General features: G+C 37.2%; 1 protein-coding gene across 24 annotated transcripts in view; it reads left to right on the plus strand.

The window, feature by feature from the left end:
• Nucleotides 1-19018, plus strand: part of eif4g1a (eukaryotic translation initiation factor 4 gamma, 1a) — a 40608-nt gene that overhangs the window by 560 nt on the left and 21030 nt on the right. For 2 of the 24 annotated variants that reach the window (XM_009298328.5, XM_073920507.1), the window contains exons 3-10: nt 12203-12277; nt 12451-12569; nt 12658-12741; nt 12925-12957; nt 13929-13949; nt 15265-15447; nt 15524-15623; nt 18096-18206. In XM_009298328.5, the coding sequence (XP_009296603.1) occupies nt 12495-12569; nt 12658-12741; nt 12925-12957; nt 13929-13949; nt 15265-15447; nt 15524-15623; nt 18096-18206 (607 nt within the window). In that variant the 5' untranslated portion in view covers nt 12203-12277; nt 12451-12494. 24 annotated transcript variants of the gene reach the window in all.

Genomic DNA, 19018 nt, shown 5'->3' on the forward strand with positions numbered 1-19018 from the left:
CGTTAAACGCTCTCCCTTAAGTTGCCACTAATATCTGTGTAGTATTTTCTCCATGTTGGGTGTTATTTCCTCGGTTTTTCGCTATTCCAGTTTCACGCTTTCGTATTGCTCGTGTTTCGGGGTGTCAATCTGCTGACATATCGGGAATATAAATACACGAGACTATTTGACCCCGTAAGGTTTGTGTTAAAATGACATATGAACTGTTGATGAGTCGGTTGTTCTGTTGTATTTAAACGCATTTGTTTCCGTTAAACGTCTTATCATCTCGTGATGAATTGTGGGAATGCCAGCACGAGGACGGTGGAATAAGTTTGTCCGGTGCGTAATTTAACGTTTTTTCCTCATCAAAAAGCCAAACTTTACATTAAGTTGTGTATATATAACGATACAGTCAAAATAAACGACATGCCAGTCAGATTCCAGTGTGTCATTGATTTGGAGAGGGAAGCTAATAAGCTAGTGCGGGCGACTGCACACTTCCCCACACGTTTATTGAGGGCCCAGTTTGTTTTTGCTAAATCTACACATAGTTTCCGACGTGGGTTTATGTGTATAGCGTGTTGTTGATGTGGTTAACTTTTTTGTTCTAAAACGAAAAGCTTGTTTTGGTGGAGACCGCTGAGAGTATGTTAACGTGTCAGTGCCATATGGAGGAGGCTAGCGCTGTTAGCCGCGCCGGCAGAGCATCATGGCTGCGGTGTGACACGTCTGTAGGAGAAGCGCGCTGCTTCATCGCACTTTCGGGAACAGAGCTTGCAGGAAACTTAACATTTTGGAAATTACCCCATAATTTTTTTTTCTTTTTAACTGCATGCACTTTAGTGTTTATGTGGATAACCTGATTAAACATTTTCTGTTTTATGTTATTAACATTATTTTACTACGTTTTTATGTTGGAGTTTCGCTTTCTGCGTTAAATTGAGTATCTGGTCTCTTGTAATATTGTATTTGGTCCTCATATAAATCAGTCTACTGTACTGAATAGTTAAAAGGTTGATAACCACAGATAAGAAGTTTAATGCACACCCAAATCTGTGGAATGACGACCTCAGTTAACATTTACTTTAATGGTGTGGGGGATGGAAGTGAATGAGCGTGCAATGCATCATCGTTAGAGTAATGCTTAAGAAAATCTTTATTCTGTGAACATGAATAACTGACAACCCATTTTAAACAAAGCTTTTGGCTATTTTTAAGCTTGCACGTTTTGTGGATAACACAAAATGCTGGTGTAAATGGGCTTTGAATGGTTTGGTATTGTCTACCTTTGACCACCTCCAGAGGTTGTCAGATGCATTTGATTACAGATTTGTAGTGTCGCTTTTGTAGTGTAAATGCTCATGTGGTCAAAGCATTCAGAAATCCACAAAGCACAGCCTACTTTTCGCCTATTGACTTTTTTGTTACAGGATAGGGTGTAATGTGCTTTAAACTGCTGTCTTCTGAAATTGTAAGTCAATTGACTGAATAAAATGTAAAAGGCAGGACATACTTTGCAGCCTTGATTCTAACACAAATTTAAATAGTGTAGTTTTGCGCTTATTAGAGTAGCAGAAACAGTTGTTTATTTTCATTTTGCATTCATGCAGATGTATTATAGAAACATGGCTTCCTCTACTTTCATCCTTCCATGGCAAGGCGCCACACCAAAATTCACCCCGCCACTACTACGTTACTTCTCATTCAAAACATGTAGTTGTTGTTGGTTTTTGATAGCGGCATATAACCTCATCAAAACGTGTTAAAAGGTGAGTGAATTATAACAGCTCAAACTTTTCTGTAATCATAGGCCCAGTTTACACTAATGCGTTTTAGTTTGAAAACATAAGTTTTGCTATGGATATGCCATCCACACTACGCCAAAGTTTTTGAGTGCCGAAAACGGAGCGTTTTGGAAAAGCTTAAGAGGCCGTTTTCATCCTAAAATGCTGCTGCTTTGTCTCAGTGTTGATGGGGGAAAACAGAAACATCTGAAAACAGAGGCGGGGCTGCAGACATTCGCCTCTCTGATTGAGGCTTTTCCTTAATATTAAGTAGCCTACACACACCGTTCAGTTTTGCATCATCCCCCTGTAAGTTCAGACTACGCAAGTTTGATATAGAAAACAGACCCTTGACAACATGTTGAGAACATGTTGTTTCACTTTCTTAACAATAAAATAAAAACATGAAGGAACTGCTATCCGCTTGTTAAGTGTGACATCACGCGAAGCAGCTTCCGGGTCCAAGCACTCTATTCAGCTGAATGGGGAGACTTGTGAAATGGTAATAATAAAACGTTTACAAAGCGATTTAATACTTTCGAAAATCATGGTCGCAATATATATGTCCATGCCTAATATCCAATGACCAGAAAGTAATAAATTTTTTTTATAAATTGTTAAATTTTGGTATTTGTGATGCAGCAAGCCCAGAGATTGTTGTGTACACTGACTTTTTATAAAATTAACTTTAATGTGTGATGTGGATAAAAAGTGATCATAAACTAATGATTACTCAACTCAAATGAGTGGCGGCTTGGACCCGGAAACAGCATTACATATGTCACCAACACGTCACCACTTAACAAGTGGATTATCATTTTGATATTAACAACTTAACAGACAGCAGAAATGTCGTGGGATTGTGCTGCATATAAGAGCGTCATTTTCACTGTATTCATAACAAAACGGAGCCTAACATTACTGCCTCCTTTGATTTTCATTGAAATTACGAAACATACCCCCTCTTTTGCTGAATATCAGTTTTCATAATCAATAATGGCCATTATAAAAGTATAATGTACAATAAATTTATACATTATAGGAAATAAAGGCAAGCAATCAATCAATTTACAGAATGTACATGGTTACATTAATTATTAACTTATCTTTGCGCTCAGCCAAAACACATTACCCGAGAACAAGTAATAGATTTAAAAGACCAGAGTCGGGGAATATGTTGTTAGATAAAGACAACAAGATAAGTTAAATATCACGTTTAGCAAATATAGTGAGATGAGATCCAGCGGGAGACCCTTGATGAACACTCCGATGAGCACAGCTCTTATCTGGGTAGATAAACTGCAGCGCATGCCTGTGTGTGTGTGTGTGTGTGTGTGTGTGTGTGTGTGTGTGTGTGTGTGTGTGTGTGTGTGTGTGTGTGTGTGTGTGTGTGTGTGTGTGTGTGTGTGTGTGGTCACGTGATGTGCGTTTCAGTCGTTTTGGTGTGGACGGAGAGCTGTTCAGAAACGCTGGGTGAAAAGCTAGTGTTTACGCGGATCGTTGTCATTCTAAAACACCGTTATATAACTAAAACGCACCAGTGTAAACGAGGCCATAGTAGTGCTGTGCATGATTTGTTTACCCCTTAAGGTGACATGCTGACTGACAGGTGCGTGATGCGTGAGGCTAGCAAACATGGCGTTGCTTTCAGTTAACATATCTGCAGTTTGCATAATTATACTTTATAGATAATAGATAATGCTTTATAATTCTTTCAGATTTATAGATGACTTTATCTTGCTGAAGTTTATAGTCGTTTCACTTTACTTCAGGGAGCATTAATGCCGCTGTAGGTCTGTTGGAGACATTCATAAATATATCTAGCAAACCTAATACTTGTTGGAGAAATACTCACTACATACACACTCTAAATCGCACTTCAGCAACGTTTATTTGAGAGCGCACAAGGGCGTGCAAGAAGTTTTGTACAAAAAGAGAGAAAATCAGCATGCAAGCAAAGAGACTCGCAATACATATGTGATCTCGACTTGTAATACTGCACTCACGACATTTGTCATTGAAATAACGCCACAGGTAGTTTGGTGGATCTGTGTAAAAGGCCCAACAGTCTGCCACCACAGCTGAAAAAAATCCTAGAGGAAACACTGAGAAATGTAAATACTTCTCTAAGTTTAAGTCTTTACCCACTCTCACAGCATTTTAATAAAAAATGCTTTTATTTCTTGTTTTACTTAAAGTGTATTTTTGGGATTTTTGCCTTTTTAAAACAGTTTATTATTTAGGCAGGAAGTGAAGGTAAAGAAAGGTGCAGATAAGATTAGGAAAGGTCCTCAAGCTGGGACTCAAACTTGAAATGGATGCAGCTCAGAAGCGCTTGATGTCGGAGCACTGCCTACTAAGCTATCACCGCCTAGGCCTTGCTTTAAAATACTTATGAATTTATGCTGTGCAAAGTTTACAAATTTGAAAATGCAATTTTTGTATTGTAGTGTGACTTCTGGAAATTGAAGCTTTCAAAAACAATCACTTATTTTTTAGCTATGATCCATTCAATCCAGAGTAAGATGACGAATGACATTGTACCACTGCCATTTTTCTTCTCACCAGCTTGATAATGTTAGACTTATTAGCTTGTACATGCTTAAGATTGTGTGTTTACACTGATGACTAGGGCTGGGATGATACAGTAATTAATGAAAATTGCAATTGGCGCATCTCTATTCTTAATTGTCATTGATTGGCCACTGATTACACACAACAGATATGATTGTGATTGGCTCATCACTTTGCTTTTTACAGACAACTTACATGGACAGTGAAACCAAAACATCTGAAAGTTGTTAAGCAGAGGATGCTTCTATGAGCAGATATAAGAGCTACCTGCTTAAGCATCAGCTGATAGAAAATGTTGCTGTTGCTTCTGTCTGTCACCTGGAATGGAGTATGAAGCTGTGGTTTTAAGGATGTGTGTGTTTGTTCTGAAGTCAGCACTTTTCCAAAACTAATGGAATTTTGAAGCTAGAATAATTAGCATTTTTAATGGACAGTACTTTTTTTTGTTTGATATTTAACAATACCCATTAGGTACAACCAGGTGAAAAAAAATGTTTAGGGATGTGCCGGACAAGTTGACTACAAGTAGACAACACAAGATATTATTCAAATCCCTATCAAATTGAGGTTAAATTTAACAGATAAATTAAAATGCTTAAAGTAATCCATAATCCACAGTATCTGAATGTAAAACTACTTTTTACCTCTGATCTTGAATGCATCTTCATGCAGGGTCCCCGCGGGTCCTTAAAAAGTCTTAATGTCTTAAATAAAATTTTCGATTTTTAAGGTCTGAAAATGTCTTAAATTCTGTAATTTTCCATAAGGAGGTCTTAAATTTCATGTGGGATCTTAAATATCATGTCCGACTCGTCTTATGGCGGCAAATCAATGGCAATATAAATCGAGCGCAGCTGTGATGTTTGCGCGCGAGGAGAAGTGAACCGTGAGCAGATTACAGGTCTACAAGCGAGAAAACTACAGCTTGTGAGCGCACAGGGGATCTTCGAGCGCGCTCAACTGATTTAGCGCGAGAAAACAAGTCCCGCGCGTGCACATCATCATCTGTGCGCACGATGTGGTCATGCCTACAGCGCGCGCGCGACCAGTTCTCTCCGCTCGCTCGCTGGTTCTTCTCTCTGCTCGCGCGAAACATTTTGGATTTTTGTGAGTCCTAGGGCGGGACTTGGTTTACTTGTTATCTCTAACGCTATTGGCTACTCTACCTTTCCAGAAGTTAGCCGGGATTGGACGCAGGTAAGCTAGTTTCCCCGTTAAATAAAAATATACAGGATATCTTATCATAATGTCACAGTGTGAAACTAATAGACTTACTTTCTTAGTAATAATAGGTGACGACTTACTTTCAATAATGAGATATTTTTTGTAATAATTAATCTCATAATAATGCCTATTCTTACCATCATGACCAAGTCATATAATAACATATCAAAATAATGAGATATATTCTTGTAACAAACTTTATTACTTGGGAGAGAAAGAGAGAGTTATACCATGTGTCAAAAGATCTCTCCATTAAACGGAAATTGGGGAAAATATACATGGGCTAATAATTCAGGACGAATAATTCAGACTTTAAATGTGTGTTTTGAACCATTTGATGAAGTTTAGCACCTACATTTAAACTGAACTCAAACCAAACGTGTTTTTTTTCTTTTTTTTTTCTAAGACTCATTGTCCTTGACTCATTTTCTATGAAGAACAAGTCAGAATAAATTGGATGGACAATAGTATACAAAATAGGCTATACATGCATGCAGTGCATAAAGTACAAAGGTTTATAGTAAATATATAGTAAATAAATAATTAAAAATAAATAGCTTAAAGAGAGTAATAATATGGACCTTAAAATGGGTTTTAAAAAATTAAAACAGCTTTTATTCTTGCCGAAATAAAACAAGAAAAAAGTGGGCTACTAATTTTGACTTCAACTGCATATGTGACCTTTAAGATGTGGGCCTGTCGTATAGAAAGTGGTATTTGTATGCCTCTGAAGTGGAATGATGTAATGGATAGTGAGTAAAGCCAAACTAATATTGTAGAAATTAAATTGTTGCTCAATAGGTGGCGATAAACACCCATCTGAATGTCTGTCACTGTATTTTTTATGTTTAATTGGGCTAATCATTTTTGATTGAAGTCTTTATATGCAGGTTATTCAATCATTAACTAAAAATAAGATAGAAATATATATATATATATAATATATATAGATATATATATTTTACACTGACCTATATTACAAACAATGTTAACAATTATAATAATATACAAAGCTGCACTGCACATATACTATGCATTGTATGGAAAGATCTAAAACGCAAATAAACTCTTCTGAAGACAATATTTCCTAGAAAGATCATGCCCAAGTGTAATAATGAGCACTGCTGTTGTGGTTAATAATGAAGTAAAATACAACAAACCAGACAAGTGCTGCACGGACAAATCAAATGGGTTCAGAAAGTCATGTTACAAGAATGCAAGTCATTATTTTTGAAGATTAATTTTTATTATTTGACTGTTTCTCGAGATTGAATCCTCATAAAGTTCTCAGAAAGTTTCTTATGATTATGACTTGCAAATTGTATATATATATTTAACGGCGTGATCTTTTAACCTGCGTCCAATCCCGGCTAACTTCCGGAAAGGCAGAGTAGCCAATAGTGTTAGAGATAACAAGTAAACCAAGTCAATCAAGTAATCTGTTCACGGTTCACTTCTCCTCGCGCGCAAACATCACCGCTGCGCTCTATTTATATTGGCATTGATTTGCCACCATACTTCACCACATCATTCTGTGTTGACACACTGAACATTTTCCTGTTTTTTTTTTTTTTTTGATTAGGTAAAGTCTTAAATTTTCATTTTAGAGGACTTAAAAAGGTCTTAAAATGTCTTAAATTTCCTGTTAAAAAATGTGCAGATACCCTGTCATGTCAGTTGCATATATTCTGAATTAGACGGAAACAGAAATATTAAGTCTCGAAGCTTTCTTAAGAGATGACTGTGGAGGGTCCATAAATGATGATGAGGTTATCTCTGCTGGAAAGAGCCGTCTATTCTGCAGGATTATTAGTGGCACAAGCCCTGGATGGCAGTGTTGCGGTGCCCTCACCGGTTCAGACCATAGAATGTAAAAGATATGGACGTAGTTTCCATGATGTCACCCATAGGTTTATGAAGAACTCAAAAGAAGCTCTTAACATAAGTACATAATTAACATAAGTACGTAATTAACATACGTAATTAACAAGAAGCTCCATAACATTATAAATGATCTTAAATAAAACAAATACATTTAAAGAGATAGTGAAGTATGTAATCACACTTACCTGGGAAACGGAGGCCTCTTGAATGGTTTGCAAGCACAATTACTTAATTAATACATAGCATGCCATGTCATCTGATATTTGTAAGAAATAATTTCAAAAGGCAATTGACTTTGTAAAGCCCCATAAAACAACACAAAAATGTGATGAATATGCCAGCGTTCAGCGGCTTATCAGCCGGAATAAGCTTAGGTGACTTGATGGCAAACAGCGAGACCTAGCTGTCACTCAAGTGATCACGCCCTTAGTTATGCAAACTTAAAATAACCTAATATAAAGGAAACTCATGAGTTATAAAGAAAATTCACCTCCTCACAGTTGGCCATTTTAACAGTGGGCTCATATAAATATGCTCCATATGGAGCCATGACTAGCGGAATTTTGTTAAATTGCAGTTTCAGTTACTTTCCTATTGGCTTCTCGATAGAGAGCAGGAGGTTGCCGCTTGGTTCACACTCTGCATTAATGTGTGTCATCCAGGTTGAATGGGACCTGCTCTTTACTCTTGTTACGCCTATCCAGGTGCTGTCAGAAATCGGCTTGCTTTTTTGCATGCCAGTGGATATCCTGCTGACTGAGTGCATTTAAAGTGTAGAAATCACCTCGGGTTATGTCTTTACCGGGCCACGTTGGCATGTTAATTTCACCGAACAAAAACATCTGCGCAAGTTAAATTTGAATTTTTAAGGCTCTTTTAATTATATTTCTGAACAGATGTTTCTATTGTTTTTGGATTGTTTATTGTTGGCTTAAAGATTAAGACTTGCATGTCAGGTTCCATTTAAATGAACCAAATTAGTCATAGCGCACATCACTAGTCATTGTTTGTTAAACATATGCTTGTGATTGAAGCTAGATTTTTGCTTTTGTGAGTAAAGTAATGTTTTCTTCATTCTTTCAAAATGTACTCCATTTGATAGCCGGTACAACTATGTGTTTTTTTATATCAACTCAGGTTTATACCAATTATTTTAAACAATTGTTTATACATTTGTTAAAGTTTGTGACTGGCATCTTGCCAGTTTTCCCAATTACATTGATCATAACTCTATGAGCCTGGCAAACCCTCCCCCCACAAAACACTTCATCTGGATGTTACCAATGGCTGGGCTATATTGAACATGCGTGTGGTGTACCCTCCCCCCATATGCCATAAACATCCCATCTTTAGCTGGTTCATCTCTAGCTGCTCTGCATCCCTTTTTGGCTTTATCCATGTCACCATCGGCTCTTTGCCTCTGACTGATTTCCGTTTGTTTTTAGTAGGTATTTAACAAATGCAGTTGATCATTGGTGGCCTGTCAGAGGCTCTTACGTCCTCTCTATAGGAAGTACATTCCCCACGTGCTTCAGTTCCCCAGCATCACTTGTCCTCCCCCGTCTGCCCTCTCTCAGAAAGTCAGGTCTTTTTGAGAACCTCTAAGGGTGTTTATTGGTTGCCATCTGTCGGGATCAAAAAACACAGAGCTGGATGGTAAGTCCTGCTCTATTAAGCGAGGGTCACAGGGGGCAGACAGACACTCCCAGAATAAAGAGCCTACATCTCTATAACCCCTGGCCTGAGCTCCCCAGCTGTTCTCCTTCACCCCCCCCCCCCCCCTCCTTTTTTAAGTTGAGCATTGAAATTGTATTAAATGCCCAGTCTGCCTCTGTTTTTGAGATCATGTGGGTGTGGTGTGGTCTTATCTGAATTTACACTAGTAGACCCCCACCCGTTCTTTACTTGCTCACAGAGAACATTCATTCAGGCTACCAGTGTATAATTAGGTACACATAGGATTCTATGATTTCAGTAAAATTTTCCCCTAAATTCTCCTTTAAATGTTTCTCTTATTGGTCTGCTTTCCAGTTTTTCAGTCTTGAATAAAACTGGACAGTTTAAAACATCAGTAGTCAAATCTACTAAATTACTGTTAAAAAATTACTACTTAAATTATTGTTGTGCAATGAAATATAGTGTTATTAACCGACGAGGAAACAAGCATGGACAGTGCTTCTGCATCATTCATTCATAGAAAGAACTGCCAGAAAGTGGAAATTGATGGTTTTGTGCCGAATATTAGCATCATTTACCCGTAACAATGTACACCTATTACTGTCTGTACATATGTTTGTGTGCTCTTTATACTGTTTCTATTCTAATTTGCTGTTAAGTGGAAGAATACATTTTTTATTATTGTTATTTAATAACAGCTGTGGATGAAGTATAGTGATCGCAAGTGCTCAGATTGGGATCATATCTCTGTTTTGTTCTGTTGATATGTCATTTCAGATATTCGTAGCTTGAAACTGATGAAAATATGATTGATATTAGTACGTCTAATATGATGAAGGCTTGAATCATCAAATCAAGCGGGGAAAAAAAAGAAAAAGATAGCTGGGAAACATAACCTGCTTTGTATTTTTGTAGGTAACAGTTTAGGGGCTCTATTTTGACGGTCCATGCGCAGAGCGCAAAACGCAGGGTGCAAGCGCTTTCAGGGCGTGTTAGAATTTAGTTAGTATTTTTTCTAATTTAAGGACGGAAAATCTGCTTTGCGCCGCGGCGCATGGTCTAAAAGGGTTGAGTTTATTTTCTTAATGAGTTATAGGTGTGTTTTGAGAATAAACCAATTAAGAGTCTCATCTCCCATTAACTTTAAGAGCCAGCTGCGTCGCGCCATAAGTGCATTGCTATTAACATGACGTAAAGTAGGTTCACTTTTGCTTTTGCTCTCGTGGATAGGGAAACCTTACCGCACAGACATCAATTAGCCTATAAATGATTAATTTAGTTTAAGCGCAAATTTTTGTTTCAAAACTATTTTTTAAGTCAGTTCTAATTTCCAGCAAACAAATAAATGAACAATATTAACAAAGTGTGGTCAAAATACTGAGTTATTTCCAAATACACCTGCTATGCCCCATATAATCTAAAACCTGACAGGTGGACAAATCTGAGCTTGTTTTTAATAAAACAAATATACATATGGATTTAATAAATAATAATGCTAATAATAATAATAATAACATTAAACAAAAGCAAATTGAATAAACTGAAAAAGCCTCCCGAGATGAAGAAAGTAAGGCAGTGGTTTTTAAATTTATGTAGGCTAGAAATTAATTTGTTTTGTAATATTTTAATCATTTATATTTATATCCTATATATATATATATATCCTTATTATATGTATCCTTAATATATTATATTTTTTTTATATTTAAAGATATTTGCGTATTGCTTTGTATATTGTTTGGAGTGTGTAAGCCAGGCGCACTGCGCCAGACAATAGACCGATAGACACTCATGTTCTTACCAATATATCAAACAAAACAATTATATGGCATAACATGTTTGTGTATTTCACTTATTTTTTTTCCTAATCTTTACTGTGCCTGCATGGGAATTAGCCATGCTACCGGATAAGCATTAGGGCCTGGGGGAGGCTGTTCGCTGGCAGTTAGTTTGGAATATTGTACATCAAGTTTTTCTGAACTCATATTCTCTGTTTCAAGTTAGAAGTCTAAAACAATTAATCTTAATCTCTCTTAGTGGTTCACCTCAGATTGCTCAACTGATGCTTCAAGGCTGATTTATACTTCTGCGTCAAACGCCGGCGTATGCTACGGCGCTGACGCATAGCCCTTCGCCGTCGCCGTCACTGACGTGCACCTCTCAAAAAATGTAACTACACGTCGCAACGACGCGTAGCGTAAGCTCTGTGATTGGTCGGCTTGGTAGCCCTGACGAGACAGGACCGAGAGCCGCGTGAATGGCGCGAGCGATTGTTTACAAGTGTGGAGTACCGTGAAGGAGCTCCGGATGGAAAGTTTTGTTTTGTGTTTACCTCAAAGTTGTTGCACGTCCGCCGGTTCCTACCTCAAAATGAGCGAGTTTGAGCCACTTGTACATCCCGGAAGTGTTCAGGAAAAGCAAAAAAGCCGCGAAAAAAATCGACACAGAGGAACATTTACTCCTCACTGCCAACTAGCGTTTCGGAAGTGTTAATGCAGACCGACAGAGACGGCGCGCAGAAGTGTAAATGCACAGCCACGCGCGTTGCATGCGCCGTGGGTTACGCCGGTCACCTGACGCAGAAGTATAAATCAGGCTTCAGTCAGCGCTTCCCTCAGTCTCATGAATACTGCACTTAAGTTAGCCTCGTACGTTTATTTATATGTTGGGCTAAACATAGAATAAAAAGATTAAATATGGTTGACAATTTAATCTGCAGTAATTATATCCAGTAGTCAACATTTGTGCAACACCTTTTCATCAGTTGTCCTAAAGCATTTGAACAACACTCATTGTCGCAGGCCAATTTTGATTTTTTTTTTTTTTGGACCCACTTCAGATGTTGACTACGCAATACCATCAAACAGTCCAGCCCTAGATAACTTACCATTATTATTATCTTAATTTTTTTTGTTTAGACAGTTATAAGTTTTAAAAAAGTTTTATGACCAGGCACTAGTCAAAATTATTGAAGTGTAAAATACGGTTTGTGTTCCGTATGCTCTGTGTAAAACTTGTATAGACTAATCTATAACAATAATCTAACAATAGACTAATCACCTGTTGTTTTTGTCCAGGTGTAAATTGCTGAAGAACACTACACAAGTACCTAAGGTTCAACAACCCCTGAGATCAAGTATACTAATTTATAGGTAAAATTTGTATTTATTGCACTATTCATTGTCTGTATTTATTTTACGTACATGGACATGCAATGTTTTTTTTTGTAAGTGGCCAACAGCAGTCTAATTTTCTTTTTAAAAAATGTGATCGTATTGTGTTATTCCTAATTCCCATTATTCATTGTGTTTTGTTTACTTGCTAGTTTGGCAGATAAGTGTGAGGCCTCCTCATGCAGAACCACAGGAAATGAATAAACCACCTCAGCCTATAACAGGACCCCCTGCTGTTCCCCACCCTGCCCAATCTCCAGGACTGACACAGGTAAAACCCATAATGGTGAAGCTTATAGTTGTGATCAGGATGATTTGCATTGCTATTAACATTGCCCGTGCTTCTATTTGCTCTACAGGCTGCCTATCCCCCAGGCCAGCCTTCCTCGGTTGTCTTTCCTGGGCCATCTCCACAAATGAACACTGCACCACAACCCAGACAGGTACACTCTTTAAATACCCTGATACTCTTCAACACATGCAGACACAGTGCTTGGTGCTTTTTTGTGGCCTAGCTGGCTCTTCTAATTCCTGCTTGTGTTTGAGGAAAAATGATGCATGTTTGGCTGACTCTGTCATCTTTTTGCATCTCAACTTTGACCTTTTTGACTCTACTTTCCTCGCAGTTTGCGCCAGGGCCTCGCGCTTTACACCAACAGGTACTTCCAATTTTCATAAACTGATGCCTGCTTGAGATTACAATTCTGTTTCTGTACTAAAACAAAGTTTGTTTGATTGGCTTTGTGTTTTCTTGCATCTAGATGCTCCTCTTGTCAACCTTTGTGTATTTGTGTCCATTGTCAATGGGGTTGGGTATAATATAGGTTTTTTGTTTCCAATTGAGGTGGTTTTTCAATAATTTGTAGGAAGCACCCAAACCTGCCTCAAAGATAAAGCAAATTTATAAGTTCTATTACATTAATTTGCTTATTACATGTAACTAAACTATAAACCTGCCACAAAACCACTCACCTTAGTCCCCTGTGAGTTTTTTTTTATTATAGTTTGTTAAACTAGCTCATATAAAGAAAATAACTGAACTACTTTTAATCATTAGAAGTTACAGTGCAGTGGTTCAATTATGATTATGGCACTTGGTGTGAGTCTATTTGAAGTTTTGTTCCCAGTATATGCAATCTGAGTCTCATTTGTATACACATACAAGACGTTTTGATACATTGTTCTTATAAATCAGATTTTAGTTTAAATAATTTTCACTAACCAGTTGTGTAAATGTGCAGAATGTAAATGTGGTTTCAAAAAATCTTTAGCACTGTTAATGCCATCTTGCTTCTGCTTAGGAACGCAGACTTTAGAGCTGTTAGAGGAACTGCGTTTGTAAACTAGTTAGCAAAATGTCTCAAATTCTGAAGATTTTTCAATCTCAGCCCAAATTGTTGGAGACTGCATGTGTTTTATTAGCTGTTTGAAATCTCAACCTTTCCCCATTGACATCTTGTTCTCTGTGCTATTGACCTCTTTTGCACTATTTCTGAGACTCTTATAACTGTGCATGTGGAAAGCTTGTTTTTACTGCTAATGGCTAATGTTTACTGCTGCTGCTTGTCTGTTTTCTCTCTCTCACGCCTTCTCTACACTCTATTTCTTCTGCTATTTTGTGTGGCTGAAGGGTGGATTCAGGTCACTGCAGGTAACTGGCCCTTACTCCTATCCCTTTGTCCACAGCCCGTGTAATTGCACTCTGCAGAGTATTTGTTGTATATGAACGGCTACATAAAATGTTCAAAGCAGAGCAACTTATACTGATGCATTGCAAATGTTAAGTGTTTGGTTGCATGTCTAATGTACTAAATCTGGCAAAATTCTTCTTAAATGCATAGTTGATTCTTGTTTACATCAATTCACATTTTTTATTTTTTATTTTTTTGCATGTCTGGTCAATAGTTGGCAGTCACTTTGGCCTTATTTTTTATTCATCAAGTGTAAATGAAATCCAAGAACAAAAAAAGCATTCTGGAAGCTTAGTTAAACCTCTACTACTAATTTAAGTAAATTGAGCAATATAACATTAGTTCATGTCAGCAATTGAATTTACTATGCACAGCTAGTGTTTTTCAGCCAATGGAAGTTTTATGTAACAATATTTTCAATTTCAATAGGTTTCTTTTACAGCATTGATGTTGTAATGTAATTCAAATATTATAATTTAAATAGACTTAAGTATCCATTTGGTTGTTAAAGCGTAAAAGAGACGATAAACAGTTTAAATGCAGGCACTGCCATTAGCAGTAGGCAACGCTAGGGTAAAATTAGTTTCCATAATTTAAAGACATGGCGCAGAAAAATATAGAATTTAATGCAGTGCTTCTGGTTTGGTCCGATACCCACTTTATATCGTATATCGGCCAGGCAATGAAGATCACTGATTCTTGAAGAAATCAGATCTTTACCATGCTGATTTTTGTATAGAATGACAATTAACCTGAAACCCTGGGGCTGGCTGACTGAAATTAGAAGTGTCTGTGCATATACACCCCATTCTGTGTTAAGAAAAGGTCCATGGTTGCTAGGCTTTTAGCATTTAAGATGCTGCATTTAAATGCTTAAAAATAACTACATTTGGCCGGGTATTTGCCTACTTATAAATCTAGTGTGAGAACGCAGACACAGACAAAGAGGAACTGAGCTTTATAAACCGTTTCCAAAATGTCTCTATCAAATTCTGAAGATTTTTAGCCCTAATTGCCAGAGGCTGCTTGTGTTTTAAAAGCTGTTTAAAATCTAAATTTGCATTTTCTTAAGAGAGGTTTAATTGCTAGGTTTAAAGCATCCCAGATGCTACATTTCAATGTACAAGCATAACTACATTCGGCCCTGTTTGTATGTAGTGTATAAAACAACTTCAAATGTAGTGTAAAAGTCAGTAATGTTTGAAGTAACAGAAACCGTTTGCCCATGTACAGCTTGTTTTCTGACTTTGCCTTTTTCTTTTCTCTTCTCAAAAGCCATACTACACCAACCGACCCAACATGCAAGGCAGTGCCCCTCGGGTCCCAACCAGCAACACCACCCGGCCTGTTGCACCTACTCATGTCTACCAACCTACCTCACAGGTTATGATGATTCCCCAGCAACAGTTGCAGTTCGCCGCTAACTCTCAGGGCCATCCCATATATTTACATGGACAGGTAACTCCCAATCCGTCTCTGTGCTGTTTTTATAAAGCGGTTCATGCGTCTAATACCGATTTGTTTTCTATCGCAGTTCCGCTCCCCCTACATGCCCCCAACCCAACAGTTCCCTGTGTCCAGTGGAACTGCAGGCTTTTATGGTGGAAGCAGTCCAGCTGAATACGGTACATATGGTAAGAGGCTCTTCTCTGGGCCTCCCCTGCTTGTTTGACCACCCAACCCTCTTTTGTTTTTACTGTGCCATGTGTTTTGTCTTGCTTATCTTGCTCCTTTTGGTCAAATGCCACTTTTTTCCAGTCTGTAGAACATGTGCATTAGTTTAGCCTTTTGGAGGTTTTCTGAAACATTTGTTGCATAAACCTCAAAAACTGACCTGTTATATATACTAATGTAAACACCATGCATTCAAAATAAGGAAATGCATTTATATACCATGTAATTATATGTGTTAAACTACATTAATTTCAATTAGATAGTTGGATAGTCCACCTAAAATTGTCTGTCATCTAAAAACTTTGACTTTCTTCAACTACATAAAACATGTTAAAGACAATAAGATTCTGGTGTTTTTATCCATACAGTGGAAGTTCATAACTTTTTTTTTGTTTGTTTTTTTTAACCACACTTTGACTCATTGACCAGTTTTAATGTGTATTTTCCCCATATATTAACTATTATTCTATATTAGGAATGAAAATTTTGTGCTTAAAGGTTTGGTTACAAAATCAAAATACTTTTGACAAAATTCTGCAGAAATCAACACATTTATCAATAGTGTAACTAAATATAAAGCATCACTCACAAGTCCCTTTCAAACCAAGATGTTTTCATTCAGTCAAGCCTATTTGGATGACTAATATGTAGATTCACAATAAGCAATGAACACCAAACACAATTGACTTTATGCGACTAAAGACATTAAAACCAATTATAATCACTGGTTCCTATACAGCACAATGTAAGTGACTTCTCACAATAAACTCAATGTCTTGTTAAATTGACATGCTTCAAATAGGACCAATACTTTGAGGCGTCTGGTATGACCAGTCTATTGCTGTTGCCATGTAAGCTACATGGGTTGTGTTCAGATAAATGTGTTCAGTAGGGCTGTGCAATTAATCAAATCCGATTTCGATTTTGGCCTCTAACTATTATGAAAAACCATTAATCAAGATAAACGATTATTGCATCATATACCGCCCCCTTTCCAGTTGTACACATTTGTTGCTCTTAAAAGCGTGAAAGACCGCATGCTTGTGTGTGCGGCGTGCACACACAGTCAGAAGCATGCCGTCAGCATCTGGTCTCATTCGTACACCGAGACGAGCGTAGCGCACAAATCTAAAGTCATTAACGTGGGTGCTTTGATGGTCAAATAGGTGTCAAAACGCGGTGTTTGGTGATTATTCATATTAACCCTCATTTGTGTAATAAACAAACGAGTTGAAAATCAAAAGACGCGTGAAAGAGAAACCATTAAAGTGAACGCGCAAAATATTCCCGCTGCCGCCTGTTTTTATTATTAATCAAACAAAAGCAGAAAATCCCTCACTGCTCTTGACTGAAGGACTTTTGTAGCTAAAGGGTTTTTCTTACAGTGAAGATGCTTAAAGCACAGTTTGTTTCATGTTTTTATTCTATTGTATTTATTTCTCTTTCCCTATGCAAGGTGGAAAATAACTTAATATACAGTTGAAGTCATTATTAGCCCTTCTGAATATTATCAACCTGTTTCCTCAATTTCTGTTTAATGGAAAAGTTTTTTTTTTCTTGTTTCTAAACATAATAGTTTTGATATCTTATTTGTAATTACTGATTTATTTTATCTTTGCTATGATGACAGTAAATAATATTTTACTAGATATTTTTCAAAATACAAGCATTCAGAATAAAGTGCAATTCAAAGGCTTAATTAGGGTAATTGGGCAAGTCATTGTATAACAGTAGTTTCTTCTGCAGACATCAAAAAATACATTGCTTAAGGGGGCTAATGATATTGACCTTAAAATGGGTTTTAAAATATTTAAACCTGCTTTTATTCTAGCTAAAATAAAACAAAAGTCTTTCTCCAGAAGAAAAAATATTATAGGAAATACTGTTAACTTTCCTTGCTCTGTTAAACATCATTTGAGAAATATTTATTTAAAAAATATTTTCAGGACAACATTTTTTATAATTTTGACTTCAACTGATAATAATTTTGAATAATCGTGATTACAATTGACTAAAAAAATCGTGATTAGGGTTTTTACCAAAATGGAGCAGCCCTGGTGTTCAGTACTATTAATGATTTAAAAAACTGACAATTCTTATTGCTTTTTGTTTGATTTGATTTTTGGAATAACATTTTACCTGTATATGTTCAGGAAAGTACTTTGAACATCCACCTAGTTCGACCAAGAAATGGAGATATTTATTTTTTGGGGGGAATTAAAGTTTCTTAGTCATTAGCATTGTATAAAATTACTGTTATTACTCGCCACCCAATGCTTAGTTCTGCCCTTTGTCTGCTTAGAATTTTGGCTCACTAACCCCATTCGGTGCTGCTTGTTGTTTCCTCTACTCACTCTCAATCTTTGTCTCTCTCTTTTTCACTCTCTCTCACTCTTTCATTCTCTCTTCCCTTCTCCTTTGGCTGAGTTCAGACCCCTCTCTGGCTGGGAGGGAGAGGCGGGGGGGTGGGGGGAGAGGTACGAGCAGGGAGAACGGACGTCTCTCACTGCACGGAGCTCCTCTCACCTCCCAGCGCTATCCTGGTGAGTCGGAAGCTCAGGGCTGTTTGTGTTGCACCTCTTGTCTGTATCTCAGCTTTGGCTGGTTATGTTTTAACACCACCAGACGCATGTAACCTGTGACGTAATGCTACTTCATCCTTTGGGTGCAAACTTTTCGGGTTATCTTTTTATGATGGTTATTGAAGAGTTAGTTCACCCAAAATGTCAAATCTGTCTTTACTTGCCCTCATGTTGTTCCATATACATTTGAAGATCTGCTAGATTTCTTCCTCTCCATTGACACAGCCTATGACACTGCCACTTCAGTGTTCCTGAAACGAAGTGAAAGCATCCTCTAAGCAGTTCTTGTGACTTCAGATACCTCAGCTTTAAAGGAGCACTCCACTTTTCATCATATTAATAATATTAATAATTACCAGACCCAGAGATTGACTGACTGGAAGCAAAAATGGTAAAAATCACCTATTTAACTGTAGAGGATTACAAAATGAGCCTATTTGCCCAAACAGTGGAGGGTTCAAATAATTTTCTGAAGCAATGAGGTGAAAAAAGAAACTATTTTTTGACGTTTACAACTTCTACTTTGTGCACAACAGTGCCACAAATTGTGTTATTACACAATACATCACTTCCTGTATGTAGAGATGCCGTGCTTTAATTTGACATGGTTAATAATCATAAAGGCTTCTCAACATCACGTTTCATGGAACAAACTGCTGTAACTAAACTAGCTCTGAGTTAGGACACCCCTGCATTAGACTATTTTTATTATTTATTCTTATTTTTATTCATTTATTCATTGTTCTGTCATTTATTTTCAGTGTAAATTTATT

This window comes from Danio rerio, chromosome 2 (genome assembly GCF_049306965.1).
Source record: "Danio rerio strain Tuebingen ecotype United States chromosome 2, GRCz12tu, whole genome shotgun sequence".
NCBI classification, from domain to species: Eukaryota; Metazoa; Chordata; class Actinopteri; order Cypriniformes; family Danionidae; genus Danio; species Danio rerio.